General features: G+C 44.0%; 1 protein-coding gene across 1 annotated transcript in view; it reads left to right on the forward strand.

The window, feature by feature from the left end:
• CACNA1E (calcium channel, voltage-dependent, R type, alpha 1E subunit) overlaps nt 1–21,729 on the forward strand; it is a 424,230-nt gene that overhangs the window by 383,406 nt on the left and 19,095 nt on the right. Inside the window, exons 36-42 of the mRNA XM_012002628.1 lie at nt 886–969; nt 1,697–1,822; nt 5,113–5,178; nt 9,746–9,837; nt 10,518–10,683; nt 15,299–15,426; nt 20,625–20,721. Of these exons, the coding sequence (XP_011858018.1) occupies nt 886–969; nt 1,697–1,822; nt 5,113–5,178; nt 9,746–9,837; nt 10,518–10,683; nt 15,299–15,426; nt 20,625–20,721 (759 nt within the window). The remainder of the gene's footprint in view (nt 1–885; nt 970–1,696; nt 1,823–5,112; nt 5,179–9,745; nt 9,838–10,517; nt 10,684–15,298; nt 15,427–20,624; nt 20,722–21,729) is intronic.

Raw genomic sequence — 21,729 nt, forward strand, 5'->3', positions numbered from 1 at the left:
CCAGGGGCAAGCAAGTGAATTGTTTTTGAGATTCAAGTATCCTTTTTGTTTGTTTGTTTTTAAAGGAACACAGTCTAAGGTCTGTGTTCATCTGAGCCTAGGAGATGGATGCATAGTCCACCCTCTCCTGTTAAATGGAGTGTTATCTGATTGGTGGATTTTCCAGGCCTTTTATATCTCCTTCAGCTCACTCATTTTATTACTGCTTCCTTGTACTTAGTTACATCTCCTCAAAAGGTATAACAGCAGAGAAAAAGGGGAAACATGAAGTCTATTCATCCTATTACCAATCAGTAGTTGGTTTGAAAAGGCTCAATGGAGTTAGAAGGAGATTTTTGGCACATCTGTAACCTTTAATCACTTACCACTTGTGTGACTTTTGTTGATAGTTGAAAGTCAGACTGTATTTTCTAGGGCACTTGATGCAATAGAGATAATTTAAAAGCTATAGCTGTATGACCATGGCGATGGTTTCACAGGTATAGACGTTTCCCCAAACCAATCAAGATATATGCCTTAAATATGGATAGCTTTTTATTTGTCAATCATGCCTCCATAGAGGTTTCAAAATACATAAATATTTGTTAAAAATGAAAATTGAAAAAACCTTTTTTTAACATATGAGCTTTTGGTGACAGTTTCAAAAATAAAGTCTTCAAATAGTGATGGCACTGCTTTCCAAATGAGAAATTCCCAGATTAGTAAAGGAGAAATGGCATCTCTGGTTAGAAATGGGAAACCGAAGCCAAAGTAAGAGTGAACTTATGCATGAATTGACAAGTTTTATTTCCAAGTGACAAACAAAGTTATATAATGAAAGATGTCTTTTCTCCTCTTTTTTTCTTTCCTTTTTCTGATGTTCCTATGACTGAATTCATTTGGCAGAACTATTTCCGAGACACCTGGAATATCTTTGACTTCATCACCGTGATTGGCAGTATAACAGAAATTATCCTGACAGACAGCAAGGTGAATCGCCTATAAGATCCACGTCTGTAAGCTTGGTCCTGGAGTAGCATTTTTAAGACTCCTCTGTACATTCAGTCCATTTTTAACCCACCAGAGAAAATGTGTACCCCTCTAAGTGTTGGGAATTTACTCCCTCACTGCTCGGCATTAGCCAGGGAATGCAAACTTGGGAGTGGCACTGGATCTCCGGGAAGGCTTTGTTGATCTGCATGACTCAGGCAGCAGACCTCTAATGGGGTAGGTGGAATAGATGGTGTCAGAAGAGAGCTAGTATGCGTAGCGTTCACAGTATCTTTGCCCTCAAAGTTCATAGACCTGTATTTTTTCCATAAACTTGTTATTTCTAAACACAACTTGGAGAGCTCATGGTAACTGTCTTTGAATATCAGAGGGCCAACGTGTGCTAGAGGGGTTCCCAGATCTGCTCTTTTTGGCATCTAAGTGCAGACTTCAGACCACTCAGTAGAAGACTAGGGAGGCTGGTTTTGTGAGCAGGGTACCCTTCTCAGGTACATCCTTTACCCTCCTACCTGGGGATAGAGAGCAGGCATGGGAAGGCTTAGGAGATAAGCCTCACTGGCCAGCCCATCAGCTGGAATTGGGGTTAACAAAGACAGAGACTGTGTCCCATTTATCGGAATGAGGGATAAATACACAAATACTAGTGCTTAGATTTTTCTAAATGACCATAATGTTCCTAATTATATGTTTCCTTTTGGTCCACCAGCTGGTGAACACCAGTGGCTTCAATATGAGCTTTCTGAAGCTCTTCCGAGCTGCCCGCCTCATAAAGCTTCTGCGTCAGGGCTATACCATACGCATTTTGCTGTGGACCTTTGTGCAGTCCTTTAAGGTAAGAGGTACCAGCAAATCCTCTCTGAGGGTTGTCATATCAGACAGCACAGCCAGGCAACACTGGCGTCATTACCCAAGTCCCTTCACCTCTGGGAAGCTGAAGCTAGTAGAACGGGTGTTTGTTAGAAGCAGTCAGTAAATACTGCAATTCTTAGTTACAGCACAGCTTGGCTTGACTGGAATCAGCTTATGTCTACTGGATAGAATCTCATTTTAGAAAAACACCTTGACTTTGTGACTCAGGCATCCTCTCTGTCTGCTGAGGCAGGAGACACGTTTTATAAGATGTGCTTTGTCCCTAGAGATTCCAGACAGTCCTGAGTAACCCCATCCATGTAACGAGCCAGTTGTCTGTAGTCAGATGTCCTCTGCATTTTCAGGGACTTTGGGTGTTTTTATTTCACATGAAAGTTTTTCAAAGGACTCACTGAGTTGTGTTTCATAGAGAGATGATTCATATTTAGCCCCACCTTTGTCTTCATCAGCATTTATTTCCTGAGGCACTGAACACAGGGTATACTAATGGTCACCTCTGTGTCCTACAAATAAATAGGGACATCTGGGCAGGTTAATACGCTGTGTTTCCTTTGAACAGTCTAGTGGAGCTGTACAGTGGTGTATATATAATAAATAAAAGTAAAAAATTGACAGCTGAGACCCAAACTTTCAGTAAAAGTTTCCTAAACATACTCAAATATCTTTGGGCTCTAGCAAGTACTATAAATTAGTTGTTTTTAAGCTTTGGGGGGTGGGGGCCTAAATGTTGTTCAAATGCCTGTTCTTACTAAAACGAGTTTTCCAGTGAATGTGTTTAAAAATAAACTGGATGGAATCAAGTGATTCAAAGATGAGAAATTATGAATTCACCAAATTGACTTTATTTTAATTATTTATACAGTTTAATTAAAAATTAAGCTAAAGATCGGGAGGCTGAGACGGGCAGATCATGAGGTCAGGAGATCGAGACCATCCTGGCTAACATGGTGAAACCGCATCTCTACTAAAAAAAAAATACAAAAAACTAGCCAGGTGAGGTGGCAGGTGCCTGTAGTCCCAGCTACTTGGGAGGCTGAGGCAGGAGAATGGCGTAAATCCGGGAGGCAGAGCTTGCAGTGAGCTGAGATCCAGCCACTGCACTCCAGCCTGGGCGACAGAGCGAGACTCCGTCTCAAAAAAAAAAAAAAATTAAGCCAAAGAAGGCAAGCCAGTGAACTCGTGGTTTCTCATCACTTGGAAAAGGATTTCTCCCCACATCCATCATTACTGATTTACTTCCTCACCGAGGACCTGGGATTTTGAGATATGAGATCAATTTGAAGGATGCTCTGGCTCCTAGGAGCGACCTTGACATTTTTATCATATCCAGAACAATTGTTTGGCATAATGACCCCACGGAGGCCTCACCTCAATGAAAACTATTTTTCTAAAACTAGATATGGAGAGAAATCTAAAACCTTAGCAAGAATTTTCTGAGTCTCAGGTGATTTTGGATTTAGAATTGGAAACACAAGATGCTTTTAAAAACTTTTTTTTAGAGTATTGCCCAACAAACTTCAGTTGTTAGTCTGTTAAGAAATATTTGTCATCCTGTCATATTTTCACAATTACCAAGTCTCTGAGAAACCATATACTATTGAGAGCAAAGATAATATTGTCAAAATTTTCTTGATGGCCAAATGGTTGGCTTATTCCAGCAAATACTACAGAGAACAGAGAAGACAGGTGAATTTGCCTCCAGGTGACACTGTGTTATAGATAGATGTTTCCTTTTCAGAACAGTTCTGGGACACAGTATAGAAGTTTGATTTTTAAAAGTCAGATTAGCAAAGGCTGCCTCTGCAAATAGAAAGCAGAGAGCCACACGATATAAACAACATCGACATTGCCTATACCTCCCCCACCCTCCCCTAAACAGCATCCAGTTTTCTACATCTGACCCCTACTCTACAGTTCTTACCTCTTTTTCCTTATTTTGTGTTAGAATGTATAAACATGACAAGAAAGGAAAACGGAATGAATCTTTGCTTTTCTCCCTAAGTTGGGAGTAGGGAGAGATAAACTAGGGACTAGAGTGGAGACAGTAGAATAAGGGTAGAAGGTGAAGATGAAAGGCAGCAGCACTGCAGGCACAAGAAACCCTGTCTCCTTCCTTCTGGCTTTCTGTAGAGGAGGTCCACATTGCCCGTCAAAGTGCAGCCAACCCCCATCACAGAGCCTAGGAATCAACACTTCCTCGGAGAGGGAATTCTCCCACCCGCTTTCAGTCGCATTTTAATTTTAGCCTCTATTCAAGTTGTAAATAGTCTCATAGGGCTCTTCATTTTGTTAGTGCTGTTGAAAAGCTCTGTCCTGTTCATGTAGTCTGAAAGCCTCAATTGATCTCCTGGGATTCATGGTGTGCACAATCAAGACAGGGTGGAGACTCCTCATAGCACTGTCTGCCAGGGAGCTTAGTGGATGGTAAAGAAGAGGGACTTCTCTGGCAGCACTGAGATCAACACAAAATTAGAGTGTCCCACTCTGGCCCCAAATCCAAACTGTCCTATGTCTGCATCCTCCTCCAGCACCAAGGCCAGTTCCCTGCCTCACATCTCCTTGCCTTGACCCTCACCTCTAAACCTGGAATGTTATCCCAAAGTGGCAGTAAGCATGCACAGTATGGAATTTTGTGCTACATGGCTTCATGGCAGAGTTTTTTGGTGGCTAACTTACCAGGCTTTTGCATGAAACATAATAAAACGTCAGGAGGCTTAAACACTGGGAAATGACATTTCATCAGAAAATGAAAGAGCCTTCTGGGAACTTAAAAACAAGAGAGTCCCCAGTCATTTCACTTTGATTCCAGAGTCTTCACTATGGGTGCCACTTTGGGTATGGGAGTGGGAGGGGGTAATACAGGGATTTGGAAGCCAAAGCTAGGTGCTTCGTATTTAATTTACATCACAATTGCTAGGTTATTAATTTTCTGCATAGCAAGTGGGATGAACCCCAAGTCCAAGAAGTTTTCCCAGCTTTCCTTCTAGATATGGGCTATACTTATGGGTGAGTAAATCTTCCTGATAGAAGTAAATTTTAAGCCTCCCTTTGGCCAGCTGTTTACCTATCTGTCAGAGGACAAGGATGCCTGAGAAAGTATTGCACCTCAAAACAGAACAACCTCAGGGAATAGAGAGTCCCAGTCTCTGTTTGCATTAGCCTCCAGGCAAGATCCTGTACTGCCAGTAACTGCAGGTTAAGCCTGGGTGCTGCCTTTCTTTGATTAATGTCTTATCTCTGCTTTCCTTCCAGGCCCTCCCTTACGTCTGCCTTTTAATTGCCATGCTTTTCTTCATTTATGCCATCATTGGGATGCAGGTGAGCTGGTAAAACAAGGGCCCGGTGGGGGACAGCTGTTACCCAGATAATCTCTGGCTTAGCAGCCTAAGCATGCAAGACCTGAAGATGCTTTGAACCCCTTCTTGTCTAAGGGTGCTCCCGTGAGGTCTTGTCACAATATTACTTTGGGAATTTCACATGTGCAGCGGCTCCCCCATTTAGCTTGCCTAAGTATTCAGGGTAGTCTGGTACAAGGGCTTCATCTCAGGTTGTCAGATCATGGTGCTAATTCATAAGCAGCTAGGCTTCTGTGGTGACAGCAATGGAACTAAAGCAAAGATGACACTTTTGTTCTTAGCCAGAAAGATCCCCCAGGAGACTAAGAAGTTGGAGCTCATGTCAATCTATTTCTCAGGATATCTGGTATTTTGACTTGGCCTAAAAGAAGGTCAGATGTTAGTTCTTCCTGTATATGGTGACACCAAATCACCACATATAGTCATGGCTGTCTTGTAGAGTCTTATACTTACACAGTCTTGACTGGCTCCCTAAGACACATCACTGTGAACAACTCATGGAGTTCCTGGCAGCCCGCTCATTCCTAGGGAGACTCAAGGGCCACATTCCAGCTAATAAGGCCATGCAACTTGCTGGACAGTTCCCTTGTTTTCCCACCCCAGGTGTTTATGCAGGTAGCCAGAGGCCTGCTAAGCAGAAGAAGCCAAAGGACCTTTCAAAGATGATGGTTGTTCATGGTGGGTGAACTCCTACTGTAAATAACCAGCAGCACATCCATGAACCTATCTGGTTGGAGACACAGGCTTTCTGCTTGTCTCCAGAAGACTAACTGGAGATATTGTGACTAGATCCCAGCAAAGAACTTCAGCTATGTGACAGCCTCCTGCAGTCAGGCAGTCTGGCTGCCTTGGGCCTGCCGGCTGCCTTCCCAACTGTGTTGCCACCTGGAGCTGCTGCTGGAGTGTCCCAGCCTTGCTGCGTCTGCAGCCTTTTCCAGAGCCTTTCTGAAATGTCTCTTCCTTTCGCTCTTCTCTCTTGCCTGTACTTCTTGGTTTCATTCTTTAACTCTATTACTGGAGAAATTTGTTCTCTAAAAATACAATAGAATGTCAAGTGTCAAAATGTGTGAGACTTGGTTGAGAAGTCGTGAGTTCTCCTTCACTGAGGATATTTCAGTAGGAATTTAATGATCATGTTGGCAGTGTTGGAAATAGAATTCCTGCTGAAGTTTCAGATTGGCTTGGTAACGCCCATGAAGTCCTGTCTAACTCCAGTATATTTCACTCTGGAATTAAAATATTCTTGAAGAGCCAAATGAAAGCTTGATTTAAATTATTTTTTCAAAATTTTTTTTTTGATATATAATTGTAGATATTTTTGGGGTACATGTGATATTTTGATGCTTGTATATAATGTGTAATGATCAAATCAGGGTAATTGCGTTATCCATCACCTCAAACATTTATAATTCTTCTTGTCTGGTTATCATTAAGTTCTTTTTGCCTATGCTCAAAATAGTTCTTACCCCTTTTCATCTTCAAACAAAATAAACTAGAATAATACCATCTCCAGTACTGATCTGGTATGAATACTGTTGATTCTGATAATGGCGATAATGCTATTTACCATTATTTAAATTCCTTGGTGTACAAGACACTGTTCTAAATGTATGCATAGAGAGAAAGAGAGTGAAGGGGGAGAAAGGGAGGGAGTGAAAGGAAGACAGAGCGAGCATCCCCAGGCAAGACATATGACTAATGTTTTTGAGTAACATGAAAACGTTTATAGGTAGGTTTCATTGTCTCCACTAATGTTCAGTGTAGTTAAGTAACTTATAACACGCTTAAGTTCTCAGACAGTAAGTGAAAGAGGTGAGTTGTAAGATCACAAGTATTTATTTTTACCCTCCAGTTGGAGGTAGAAGTTGTTCAGTTATGAAACGGTAGTCTTCACAATAACTGTGCAGTCTAACATCTTATTCCCCTCAGATTTCTTTCCAAAAGATAAGAGCACTATGTCCATTCCACAGAGACATGAATGACATTTCTGCTATGACTTGCTTTGAGCTGGCCATCCCCATCCTGGTCTGTGACAGAAATACAGCACCAAGCACAAAGCAGATACCTGAGCTTGTTGCTAGAGAGACTGTTTCTAATATAGTCACAAAAAAACTGAGGGATCTATACAAATAAACACAAGGGCAGGGACAAGCTTTTGTAAAAATATTAATAGAAACAAAGTATATCTGAGAAAAAACATTATTATTCCAAACTTTCAAAAGCACCTTGGAAAAAGGGACCTTTGCAGAAGAATCAGAAGTTAGAAAGGAGGAGTAACTGGCTGGGAATGAGAAAGAGCCCTGTGGCTACATGGTGTTAGGAAGTGGGATTGTCAGCCTTAGCTCCTTCACCGACCAACTGTGTGAACTTGTTAAAGTCATAGTATCTCTCTTCACCTTAACTCCCTCACCAGTACAGTGGAGGCGTTGGTTAAAGACCTTCGCAAGTATCTTCTAGTTCTAAAGTTCTGTAATCCCAAGTGAAATTAATTTAAATCTATACTCTCGTGAGATTTTTCTATGGGGCCTCAGCATCCCTTCTTTCTTTTCCATACCCTATTGATGGAGGTTTAAGTTAGTGACAAGGACTAAGTGAAAAGTGAAAAAAAAAAAGTACAAAAAAATTTAAGACCACCTTCATAATAAATACATGTTTTTGACTTAAATTTTGTTTTGTTTTGTTTGTTTTGTTTTTGTGTGTGTGTTTTTGTAAAGACGAGGTCTCACTGTGTTGCCCAGGCTTGTCTTGAACTCCTGGGCTCAAGCAGTCCTCTCACCTCAGCCCCTCAAATTGCTGGGATTACAGGTGTGAGCCACCATGCCCAGCTTGACTTAAATTATCTTAGATTCAAAATAGCTTTGGTTTACTGGACTATTACACACATACTTTGTGCAAAATCACAGTGTGCCCTCCAGTTAGTTTGTGATTGGATAGAGGTGTTTGAGAAAATAATAATGAATTCAACTCATGATACTTCCAGGAGTGTCATAGGGGAAAAAAGACACTGTAAGTTGTATGTCTGATGAATCAAGGATAAATCGTGAATTCCGAACCAAGAGGGTGAAAAGAAAGAAGAGGGCAGGAAATGTGAACAGGGCAAAGATAAATGTCAGTGCCCTCCTGGGGGTATCCAGAGTTAATTAGATTTGATTGCTTGGGTGGGATTTTTTACATGCTACTATTTGTCTCTTTGGGGCCCTCTAGCTTCTCCTCTTTCCATTCTTCTCTGCTGCTGCCTCACTTGCCACCTCCATTCTCCCTGAGAGATAAGTAGTATTTGGGTTTTGAAAAACAGCATTGAGAACAAATTCCCAGAGCAGGTGTCAGTGGGAGTTACTTGAGCAAAATAGCTGGGGGCAGAGATTGTTCCTCAATTGCACATTCTAAAAACTGTGAGGGGGAAAATGTGTTCCATTTAGTACACATTGGATAAACTGAAGCATGTTCAATTCAGGCTGAAAATTGTCTCAGATGACTGGAAAAGTAACCCAGTAAGTCCTCGATTGTCCCAACATTGACTTGTGAGAATAGATTCTGATACCCGAAATGTGACTGGGGAAGAAGAGTACATGTGTGAAAACCTCCTTTTCATCTGAAGAGTGGAGGGGTTGACCTTGGCTCCAGGCAGCCCTGTGTCTGGGAGTTCATCACTACTCAGTCTCTGTGGATAAAGATCTCTGAGTGTTCACAGTGATCACATTCTAAGCTCAGTAGCCAGCAGCAGATCAGCAAATCTCACTCTGTCACTCAAAATCTGCCCAAAGCCATTTTTTGTTTTCATTTTCAAAGTGTCCAGGTGGCCTGACTTTCCCCATCCTATTGGCCTGGACTTCATTTTAGATCCTGCATAAATGTTTCCTTTTGGATGGGATTTGGGTCTGTTGGATGATACATATGGACATACGTAGTTATATGCACATGGATATATGCGTGTTCATTCTCATGGATTCTACATTAATGACAAACAGACCTTCTAAGATGTGACTCAATGGATAGAAACATATCTAAGGAAGATAGAGATGCCACTCTCTTATCTGATCTGCTTGTAAATTCCAGGGTAGCATCTCCCCAAGCCATAATTGATGTCTTCTTGCAAATTCAAATGCTCCCATCATGACTACCTGAGACAGGAAGAGAGGGGTAACTCCTTCCATGCACTCCTGCTGTGAGATAATGTCTTTGACAGACTGCTTGAGTACCATGGTGACAGGTACCATGGAAATAAAAGACCAGATTAAGTGTGGGAGGAACTATGTACAGGCAGAATGACTTCGAAAGAGCCTGCATTCTACGTTACGCTGGGACCTTGCTGCACGGGTCCCCTTTGCTGCACTAGAGCAGTGGAGGATAATTATTCTTGCATATCAGCCCAAGAGCACAGTGTCCCGCAGCTCTCTGGGTCTGAGTTGTCTGCTTCAGGGGCAGGTCATCAGGAAGAGCCATGTGCGTGGCTTTGCCAATCCCCATGTGCTGGACACATCACACAGCTTGGTAATGCTCATTGTTTTTCTGTTGTTTCTCTCCTCAAGGTATTTGGAAACATAAAATTAGATGAGGAGAGTCACATCAACCGGCACAACAACTTCCGGAGTTTCTTTGGGTCCCTAATGCTACTCTTCAGGTACCTGGATGCATAACTGTCGTAGCTGGAGTTCTCCTGATGGGGGGAGAGAGAATCAGTCTACCTCTTCGTCCCATTTCCCATTGTATCTTTATTCCACTTCCTTTGCTCCTGTCAGTAGAAGGGGGAATGGGCAATGTCTTTGCCAGACTGCCCCATAACATTAGAAAGTTTCGTCTTGTCTACAGTCATACCACCATGAATGTGCCTGATCTTGTCTGATCTCGGAAGCTAAGCAGAGTTGGGTCTGCTAAATACTTGGGTGGGAGAAAATTTCATCAATGTCTTTGGCTCAGCAGTTAATTTGCAAATTTTAACTTCAACATGGCCTGCAAGGGTTTGGGAGGGGGGAATATCAGGACAGTGTTTGCAGACCAAATTCCACTTAAGGGCCAAAACCTTGGATAGCCAGGTGTATGTGGGGTCTTAGAGAATCCCACAACTAGTAGCAGAGACCCCACAAAAGATGGAAAGGCAGTGGATGTGGTAGCAGAACCCAAAACAGACCTCAATGGGACTCTTTATCTCTGCATGGAAACCACTAGAAGGGGAGAACTGGGTAAAAAGGGAGCCTGTTGGGCCCAGGCAAGAGCAAGGATGGGGGAATTGGGAAAGAGGAACAAGGGTGTAATAGGATCTGCAGACCTGTTCCTGCTAACCAAAATGTCTCTTGGGCTCAGGAGTGCCACAGGTGAGGCCTGGCAGGAGATTATGCTGTCATGCCTCGGGGAGAAGGGCTGTGAGCCTGACACCACCGCACCCTCAGGGCAGAACGAGAACGAGCGCTGCGGCACCGATCTGGCCTACGTGTACTTTGTCTCCTTCATCTTCTTCTGCTCCTTCTTGGTGAGCAACATTGTGCTCTTGCCTTGCGATATGGCCCATCCCATCCTACCCCCAACCCTCTGATACACAGACAGGAGATGTTTACTTCAGTGTATGTTTGTACTTCCCTCCCCTCCTATCCCCCTCTCTCCACACCCCCACCATGCACACACTCACACCCAGGCCCAGGTTAAGAACTAGATCGTCCTTTGGAGAACTCTTGGAGCTTAGCGTGCCTGTCAGACTCCTGGATGGGTGATTTTCAATGATTAAGAAAAGTCTTTGTTGCTTCTAGGGAAATATTTTTGTGAAAAGGAAAGGTGAGCATATTTCAGTGCACTGAGCTTCATATCAAATCTATGAACACTCAGAGTAAATTCTTTGTCATATCTCAGGCATTTTATCTTATAAGTAGGTCTATGGATATATTCTCTTTGGGAGATGTTTGAACTGCTTGAGAAAAGGTACCTGAAAATGCAAGGCTATAGCATTGATAAGAGTAGAATGATGATAATGGAATAAATGTGGTTCTCTCTTGACTTGTAATGTTATTCCATTTGGTAGTTGACCAGCTGATAGATGATAAAGAATATGATTGCTTGATTGCTTTGGGTGTTAGTAAATATTGAGTAGTATATGTGGAGCACACCCACCTATAAAGTGGTGAGGAACCCTAGGTGCCTCTTAAGTCTCTTTTGGAGAAAGCATGACTCAGCACACCCACTTCCAGAAACTTCTACCCTGCGTATCAGACAAGCAGTGATAAATAGAATAATAAAGGGGCCAGTTTAGTGTTTCTGGTCACTCTGAAATTCCTCAGCTCAACTTCACTGCTAATGCCACTGGCTATACAAAAACCTAAAACTAGAACAGTGACACCACTGAAAAGTGGTCAATTTCACGACCATGCATCAAAAAGTGAATTAATTGTCTTATGTCCAGGGATTGCTACCTTGCAAGTGATCCCAAGGGGACTGAAACTTCCCACATGTCCAGGTCTCCAGTGAGGGGGTGGGCTACAGAAAGACCATTAAGTGTTGCCTGTAGGTCAGTGTGGCAGGGAGTGAGCTAACGGGAGATGTGGGCAGCCCACGCAGTAGTCTTGGCTTTGTTCCTCTGCTAGCCTTGGCCCTTTAATAGCCCTTTTATAGCATCTATAAAATGGGAGAAAAAAATGACTTAATAATAGCGTTTTATACACAATGAACTGATCCATGTGTTTTAATATACTTCCTTCTTATGTATGTGAAAGGTTTTTCAATAAAAAGAAAAGAATACACAACAGTATCTTATTTACAAATATAGAAGTATAATGTATAAAGAAAAAAATCTCTGAAATTTAGAAGAATGCTATTGATGGGAGTTTTCCGTTTATTCACATCTTCAGTACATTTTTATTGAGTGGCCATTGTGAGGTTCACTCTCAGCAAGGCCCATCCCTCAGTCACCAGTAGTCAAGGGGTCAAACTGGCTCTCAGCTTCCAGGAATCGGTGCTCACTGCTAGGGTGAAATGGAGCAGATAGAAGCACATGTAGACGTCTTACTTTTATCTCACATGGTTTAAGTGTTTCATAATAAATATTTGAAAGAAACCAAAGATAAAACTGGAAATTAATTAGAGACCATAAAGGTACTTTTGGAATTTTGAGACAGAGGGTGCTGCATAATTTACATTACTGTTATTTTTAATGAGGCTATATTCGGTATGAGATGATCTGCTTTCAGATCTATATGAGACTGCCTTTGTGACCTTGGACAAGTCACACAGCTTCTCAACTCAAACCAGCCACTCTACAGAGATTTACTGATGCCCCCACGATGTGCCCCAGGCCTTATGCTGGAAGCTAAGAATACAAATGTGAATCCAAAGCAATTCTGTCCTTGAGGGGTGATGGTAATTAAACCTGCCTCTAAAAGAGTTGGAGCAAGCGTAAAAACAAGTAATAGGTGTGACTGCACACGTTACACTCTTAATGACTGTACAAATGAAAAGCAGTAACAATGCTAATAGTTTTTGTTGACATTAATACTAGGTACCCTGAAAAGAGTACAAAAGAAATGTCTGGATACATGGGAAACCCTTTATAACCCAGGCAGTGGTTGAACAAATTCACTGTGGCTCCAACCTTAGAGGCAGAAAGACAGGCCTGTGTTGGGATTAGGTTCACCTGCATGAGACAGAAATCTCCAGATAACAGCAGCTTAACCAGGAGGGATGCTGATTTCCCTTCCATATCAGTGAAGTCTGGAGGAAGGCAGGCAGTCTGGTTATGGTGCTCCACAGGGGTGTTGGGGCCCCAGACCTACTCCTGCTTTCTGCTCCATCACCTCTGTGGTGTGTCCCTCATCCTCAAGGAAGAGGAGACACCTAGACCTCCAGCCATCCATCTCTACTCTACTCTAGGCAGCAGGAGAAAGGAAGAGTCGAGTCTGGCTGTTAGGTGTGACCAGCAGTCTGTGTATTGTAGAGAGACTCCAACCATGTCCTTCCTCCACACTGTCTCCTTATCCTGTACACCCTGTGTGCATATCTGGCACCTCTGTGCACCTGGCCACCTTGACCTGGGGGTCCACAACAGAGACTCCAGTTCTCCTACCAGTTGTTATCTATCAGGCAGGACTCTTTCACTTACAAGAGACAGAAAGCCCAGCTAAATCCAGATTCAGTAAAGTGGGATTTTACAGGCTCCTGTAAATGAGGAGTCCTGGGGCAGAGCAGGCTTAATATGGGGCTCAGATGATATCACCAGGTCCAGTTTCTCTCCGTTTACAGATCTTGCCTCCACCTTGCTCCAACCTTGTGAGTACAAATATCAACATCCCAAGATGGCTGTAGTGGCAGCTCTAGACCTCACATTTTCACACATTTAAGAGCAACAAGAAGAATTATTTTGCCCTGAAGGTTCAATACCATTTTATTAGTTTTGATGGGATCACCAACCACAGTGCCCAGGGAAATGGGATTTAATGACTAGTTGAGGCCTGGGTCACCGGAGGGTATCCCATTGAATCTCACTAACTGGGAACAGCCAAGAACCTGGGCCAGAAATACAGTGAATGGGTGAGCAGGGTAGCCAGGAAACAAGGAAACTGCTGTCGACCATCAGTGGATTCCACCTTTGTTAACTCTGCTCTGGTCCTTGCTGTCGTCCTGCCCCTGGTAGATTCAGGAGTACTGCAACATCTTTCCTTGGTTTCCCACTCACCCTACATGCTGCTACCAAGAGTTCTTTCTGAATGCAAATGTCCCTTTATCTCTCTCCTCTCTAAACCCCTTTAGTAGATCCTGTTGCTTACAGAACAGTCTAGATCAGTGGTTGGCAAACTACAGCCCTTGGGACAAATCAGGTTTACCACCTGTTTTTGTGTAGCCAGTGAAATAATGGCTTCTACATTCTTAAATGGTTGAGGAAAGAAAACAAAAGATGAATGATGTTTCATGACATAGAATTACATGGAATTCAAATTTCAGTGTCCATAAACAAAGCTTTACCAGAACACAGCCATGTTCATTTGTATACAGATGATCTATCTGGTGCTACAACAGAAAAACTGAATAGTTACAGCAGAGACCGCACAGCCTGCAGAGCCTAAAATATTTGCCATCTGACCAGTTCACTGATCCTGGTCTACACTCTTTAGCTCAGTGTATGAGATGCTTCTGTGATCCGGCACTTGGATCCAGCTGCTCTGCCCTCCTTGCAGATGCCTGGCTATTCCCTGTCCCTGCACACCTCTGTGCTGGCTCCTTTGCTAAAACACCCTCCTCCATGCCCATGTCTATCTGGTGAACGGTACTCAAGCATCAACTCTTTTATACATTTTTTCTTCAGCCAGGAGAAGTTGCCTTCACACTCCTTTTTGTCCCCACCGGAACCTGCATATGCTTCTTTCATGGCTCTTAAAATTTGTCACATTTGTATGTTTCCATTACATCACAGTCTCTACTCAATACCAAATAAGTCTTGAAGAGCATTCAAGTAACCACATCTAGTGAAGCCCTGCTGTGCTGTAAGCCCTGTGCTAGGCATGGGAATATACCTCTGGACAAGAACTTTGTTATCTCATATCTCTGGCACCTGAATCTCTGTTTGGAACATAGTAGGTGCACAGTAAAGGCTGGCTAAACAAATACATGGAAGAGTAGGGACATACAAACTGCTTTAGAGCCAAGAACAGCTTAAAGTCATCACAACAGTAGACCATGCCATCAGCTCTAAAACATCCTACTAGTTGTTCTTTGGGCTGCTTTTATGGATCAAGAATGAAGGGGGAGGCTAGGGAGGAAAGGTTGCCATCTGGCCTTGACTTCCTCTAGCCCTCAAGAATGTGATGGCTGCTGGTGGTCCCTCTCCTGCCACAGTAACAAATAAATGGAACAGATAATAAAAGTGACTGTGGGGTACTCTACAAATATGAAGTGGCATAGAAATGTAAAGTAAGAATGCTTACACAATGAAAGTGTGGTACAAATAATGAAAACGTGTTGCATTCAGCAAGATCAGTGGTGCTTGAGCTAGGAACTTCAGCCCTACAAACTTTTGAATTCTTTTCTTTGCCCTGAAGCCTGTTTTCCTGCTTCCTGAGCTCTGCTTTAGGTTTCCCCTAACCCCTGTTCTTCCCCTTGCCCTTCAGATGCTCAACCTGTTCGTGGCCGTCATCATGGACAACTTTGAGTACCTGACTCGGGACTCTTCCATCCTGGGGCCTCACCACTTGGACGAGTTTGTCCGCGTCTGGGCAGAATATGACCGAGCAGCATGGTGCGTAGGCCCCTCAGCCATCCCAGCAGGGCCCAGAGCAAAGGTCTCTGGAGTTCCCAGGGAAGAGGTCAGAATTGGAGCCACCCAAATGCCTGCCTGATGCAGAAGGAAAGGAGATTCCTCTTGATTGTGGCCCATGGAAGAGGCTCTGGTATCAAGCGAGTCACCAAAGACTTCTGAATCCTCCTTTCCCCTCTCTTTCCTTCTGTGACAGCGTTTTCCCTTCCTGGGCTGGTCTTATCACCCAGGCCTCACCTCAGATTATTTGGGTTCAATCCCAAGAGAAGTTTCCCATAATCTTTTTCTGCCAATGGTTTAGTGGACTCCTTTGAGTTACCAGGGGGTTTGACAAGGGTTTTTGGCCAGCTGGACATCTGGCCACCATGATCAGTGCCTATGAGCATTTTCTCTTTCTCACTCCTCTCAGCAGATACAGTTGGATATAACTCTGAAATTATTCTTTTTAAAAAAACCAAACAAGTTGTTCTTCCAACTGTTCCCTTAAACATTTGTGGATTTTTATTACATGGAACTAAATTAAACGGTAGGAATTGGTGAAGATAACCTCTTTACTGTCTCTCTTGCTGTTGAGTAGTTCTGAAGTGATAGCATGCCTTCTAGGCTCTAGAGCAGGGATTGGCAAACTACATCCCATGGGCAAATTGTCTATTTTTGCAAATAAAGTTTTATTGGAAGACAGCTCAACCATTCATTTATGTATTGTCTCTGGCTGCTTACATACTGCAAGGAAGAGATGAGTGATTGTGACAGAGATGGTATGGTCCTCAAATTTGAAAGTATTTACTATAGAAATATTAGGTTGGAACAAAAGTAATTGCAAGCCATTTTTGCATCAACCTATAGTTTACTGTCAAAAAATTTACTGCCAAAAACGTTTGCTAATCCCTGCTTTAGAGTATAAAGGCAGAAAATACTGCCCTTTTTTTGGCCCTCATGGCTGAGGACAAGGTGAGAGTTCTGTGAATGCTCACTCCAAAGGAACTGTCCTGTTCCAGGTCATAGCTTTTGGGTCTTAACTCACCAATCTTCTATCCATTCTGGTCCCCCTCTGAAAAATACTACAAGAAATGTTATCCTTCACAGGCATGGACCAAGTTGCTTCCACCTGGAACCCCCTTCATGATCAGAGACTTTTCCCAAAAATCTATCCTCTGGTGAGGCTGTTGAACTTGGGTCACTGTTTTACCGACTGGAAGGGTGAATCAGAATTCTTTCCTTCATTAATTATTAATGACTTAGGGTACAGAGTTATCTAAATTCATTCCTATTACAATGGCTGAGCAACAGCTTTTTCTTTCTGGTCTTACTTTCTAGTTAATAGATCTTAGAAAGCGATGGGCAGTGTGTTAGAGGAGAAGGCAGCCAGGCCTGCGTGTCTTCAGCTCCATGGCCTTGGACAAGTCACATAACCACTCTGGGCTTCTTTATCTGTAAAATGGCGATCGTGATACCTACATAACTTGCAAAGTGGTTGTGAGGATGATATTAAATCATGTGTGTAACTTATTATAATCAACAATAACCACACGGGAATGCTACTTGGAATGTCTAGAAAATCGGCCTCTGTAACCATGGATATCTATGGGATTGGGAGCCTAAGAAGGGACCTCTTCACTCACCCGAGAGGAGAAACCAACTGTGAGAAAAAAGTCCCTTGTTCATCTGGGCTCACTCAGGTATCCTTGGCTTCCAGAAACCCCAGCTTCTTGTGGTTTCACTTATCTTGGGATCCAAATGCCATGTGTATAAAGCATGCTTCTCCCTACTCATTCTAGTTGCTGGGAAGAAATGATTCCATGAGGATGAAACATGAGACTCAGACATGTGGACTGGGAAAGAGCAGAAAGACAAAGAATTTCTTCTGTGTGCTTTGAAATTCACAGTGTAACTCATTCTAGTTAGAGTTTGGTTGGCTTTCTTTATAAGGTGGGTGAGGAAGACTAACAAAAGTAACGTGAGCCAATGTCTTCAAAAGGAGGACTGATACCAGTTGCAAAAAATGTCAGTCTATAGCCACTTCCAACTCATCTACTTCCCGATCTCACTAAGGCAAAATGAAAGGACAACTGGCTAAATTACCTCAAGAGTTGGGAGACTTGGAGGTACTGATGAGCTGCTATCCGGAAGAGGAGGAGGAATCAACCCTCAAATTTCAAAAAGCCTAGAAAGAGTAAAGCTGGGCTGAAACAGTAGTCTCCATATGGCTGCCAGCAAGGACTGAATGCACAGAGGTGGAGATGGCTGTGTTGATAATTTCCAGCGGAAACCCTGGTCTGTACCAGGGTGTATACAGACCTGCAAATTCCTGGGTGTTGCTTCTTTTTCTGGACCCTGACAGAGAAGATGCTGTAGCCACTGAAAATTAATCAGTCATTAATTCTGTCCCTTCCATAGGAAGCTAGTACTCTCTAGTGGGCTCCTGGGGAAAAGGTTGGTAAGATAGCTAGAATTTTGGCTGACTCCAGCCATGCTGCTGTTGGCTGAGTGGCAGGAAGAGGGCTGGGGGGGAGAGTGTTCATGGCTTCCTCCCTGGCTGCTCTCTGAACACAGACCTCAGCAGGCTCCTACCGAGTAGAGAAGACTTGCCCAAGCTGAACACAGAAAAATCTGTCACAAAGAGAAGCAAAGCCCTTTGTGATTTCCCTCATGCCAGCTGTGCTCCTTGCTAATTAGCCTAATGGGAAATTTGTCTTTTCCAGACTGCAGAAAGCCGCTGACTTTCCACTGCCCCTGACAAGCGGGTCTGAGTAACTGACTGTAATCAGTGTCTGTGAAAAGCAAACAGTTCGCAGTCCACTTCAAGGCAGCCTGGCATCTGCTCTGGACAGCAGTCTGAGTCATTTGTGAATTGGCAGGCTTTGTTCCTAGAAGCCTAGCTAGAGCCAGGGCTGTGTCTGCATCTGGCCAGGTGTGGGCCAGATAGGTATCATGGGGTGCTCTTGGTCATTAGGCAGTTCCCTTTGGCATTGAATGGGCACTGATTTCCTTAGAAAATTGCAGCAGTACAGTTTGGCAAGGTAATGGTTCTCTGGTGCTTACTGTTTTCAGTCTCTCCTGGTCTGGCTTTGCCAGGCCCAAGGAAAGAAGCTGCTCTGACCTCTTTCAGCCATCCTCTTCATGGCTAAGCTGTCATTTATTTCCCACCCTTCTCTGAGTGTCCTATTAACCCACCTGTGCTTCCTTTACAGCGGCAGGATCCCGTATAAGGATATGTACAAATTAGTGCGGGTGATCTCGCCTCCTCTGGGCCTGGGAGAGAACTGCCCCTACAGGGTGGCTTGCAAGGTTTGCCTCCCAGTCCCCAGCCATGACCTGCCGTGGGATGCAACATCTAACCCCTCCTCTCTGTCCTCTGCTCCACCACCACTGTGCCACATGAGGGAACCTTCATGTTGCTTTCCTTTGAGTTTAAAGAGGTCCAAACCCTTCCAGAACCAGCAGCTGTTATATAAGCAGAAGGGTATACTTTGGGGAAAAGGCAGAAGAGTTAAGAACTTCATATGAAGACCAATGTGATCACTCTCTTCTTCACATGCACACACTCATGTATGTGTGTGTATGTACATGTATACACACCACACACACACACACACACACACACACACACAGGTCCACCTTAGTCTGTATAATCAGAGGGACCTCTCCTTTCTCTATAGAATGCAGAAATGTTTTTAACCCAGCAAAAGAATTCTGGCTTATTTTCACTGGAGACAGAGAAGCCTCGTTTTAGCAAAATAGCGTCATCATCCCATATGTAACGTATGGAGTATGATCCCAGTGATCCCCCCTCCCAGCTCCTGGATGGTCTGGTCAGAATGACTATGAAAGCTATAGGACAGAAGGGGTGAGAAACAAAGAATTAGGGCAAGAGGTGAGAGTAGGTAAAAGAGGCATGGATTTGGTGCTGTGTGGAAGAAGGTAGTAATAGCTCAGAGAGTCTGGGAAGATCACAGTGAATGAAGCACTCCTGAGCAGAGTCCATGCCTTAGGTTCCTGCCATGGGTTGCTGTGAGGGATCTGAAAGGGCTGTCATAATTTCCAAGTCACTTCTTTGTCAGACCAAGGATATTGTTCAGGGGTGAGTAGAACCTCCCTGCTCAACTCTGCCATACCCAGAGAACTCTCTATATCCCAATGGCTCTACTAAGCCCCTATGTAAGGCCAAGCCTGCTAGGTAAGGAACCCTCTCCTGGTGCAAGTGGAGAGAAGCATGGGCTCCCTGGGGCATAGCACTGCCCAGGCAGCTGGAAGATGACCTAGGCTTAGGAAGGATGCCAGCCTGGACAATGGGATACAGCTGGCCTGGGATGGTGACACAGTGATTCCGTACTCAGGAGGCTGGACAGCTGCCTCTGCTGAGACTCTTTAAACTCCACCCTGGTGAAACCCGCAGCCGCATGTGGGAGAGCTGGGGAGGGTAGCATGGCATGCAAGATGCTCTTCCTCCTCCTGTTTTTGTTTCTTCTGTCCCCAGCATGCCATCGACCTGGCACATGCTGGGGAATAAAGAGCAGTCTTGTCCACAGAGCCAGGTGGAAGCAACGGGGCCAACTCTTTGAGCAGCAAGCACAGCCCACCACCTTCAGTGCAAGACGCCGCCTCCTGCTGCACACACACCACAGAGGGGGGATACACGACGTTCTGCCTGTGGGTTCAGTGGAGAATAGCCTGACTTTCAGGCCAGCGCCCCAGCCGGGGTCAGAAACTCCAACCCATGGCTGGAGCACCGTCTATCCGGTTTATACCGCTCACACACAGCCCTGGGAATTGAAAATAAGCTGTGCTGTATTGAGGAGGGATGAAGTGAACAGGGAAGTCAGGGGAATGCTAATCGAGGAGAAAATGAGTCCCCGTGACTGTTCCCATGGAGAGTCATAGGGACCGAAGGTTGCCACCAGTGTTCCTGGGTCTGTGTGGGGCATGATATAAACCGCACCAGGATGGAGTCATGTCTACGATTTGCCTTGATTAACAGGTTTCCTATTCTTTTCCCGTTTGTCCATTTTGTTTTGTTTTTCTTCTCCTGTTTTCTGTATTTTGTTCGTTTTTGCTCTCTGGGAATGCCTGTTCTCCTCTCCTACCTGTCTGCATCCTTCGCCCCACTTCCTTCTCCTTTCCCTGCCACCTCCCTGCCCCGCTAACCCTCCCCATCCCAACTCACCACCCTCCATGAGCAGTGGCCGCATCCATTACACTGAGATGTATGAAATGCTGACTCTCATGTCACCTCCGCTAGGCCTCGGCAAGAGATGTCCCTCCAAAGTGGCATATAAGGTAGACCACCCCTTCTTTGTTCTGGGCTAGAGACCAACAGGAAATGGGATCTAGCTGTGGGGAGGCCAGAAGATGGGGAGGAAGCCAGGCTGGGGAGGCGGAGGAGGGAACTAAGGAGGAAAGGCACGATGAGACTGAAGAGTCAGGAAGGTTCCCAGGACGAAGTCATGAGATAATACAAGGAATGGTTTTTAATACTGTTCAACATGTTTTTTTATGTGGTATTTTGTGTTTCTACAACTGTGTGGCTTCTTGTGAGTGAGTTACCTGACAAGCAGTGTTAAGTGATGTGTTTCCTTTTAGAGGAGGCAGAGTGGTGGCCTATGGGATGGCATATATGGGCAAGAAGGAAGCCGACAGCAAAACAGCTATCAGTGCTCATATGCAAAGAAATATCTTTAATCAGATAAATTAAGGAAATCATGCAGAAATTCCTTTATACATGGAATTGTTAGGAGAAAATTACTTTAAACAAGAAATTTTTAGGAGAGAGGAAAACTCATAACAAATGTTTTCACCTATGACATAGGAAGAATGGCATAGGTTCCTTCTAGGTCTAAGAAGAAAAGAGGAACCTGTCTTCCATCCTATGATAGACTAAGGAATGCAGCTCTATCCCACTAACCCAGCTACCCAATTCTCTTGGAAATACTCAAAATGAAGGGGAATCATGGGCACAAGTTGTATTCAGCATTAAATCTGACTTACTGGCATAACATAGTTATGGGGCCTGGCCCCGGAGTTGTGGGTGGATTCCCCCATGGCTTGCTGCTTAGAGATTATACACACTGGGAGTCATTTGCCCTTGGGGTGCTCATAGCTTTCGGACATGAGTTGTTTTGCCACCCATTAGTAATAGTTACTGTCAGTTCCCCTTTGCTATTTAGACTGACCCAGAACTCTGGAGCTCTTTCATTTACCTAGGAACACATCATAGTAATGTTTCCACTCCTCTAGATGTTTAAAGAAGTGGGAGAGAGATGGAACTCAAATCCAAACAAGAAACTG

The sequence above is a fragment of the Mandrillus leucophaeus genome, unplaced genomic scaffold, assembly GCF_000951045.1.
Source record: "Mandrillus leucophaeus isolate KB7577 unplaced genomic scaffold, Mleu.le_1.0 Scaffold691, whole genome shotgun sequence".
Taxonomy (NCBI): Eukaryota; Metazoa; Chordata; class Mammalia; order Primates; family Cercopithecidae; genus Mandrillus; species Mandrillus leucophaeus.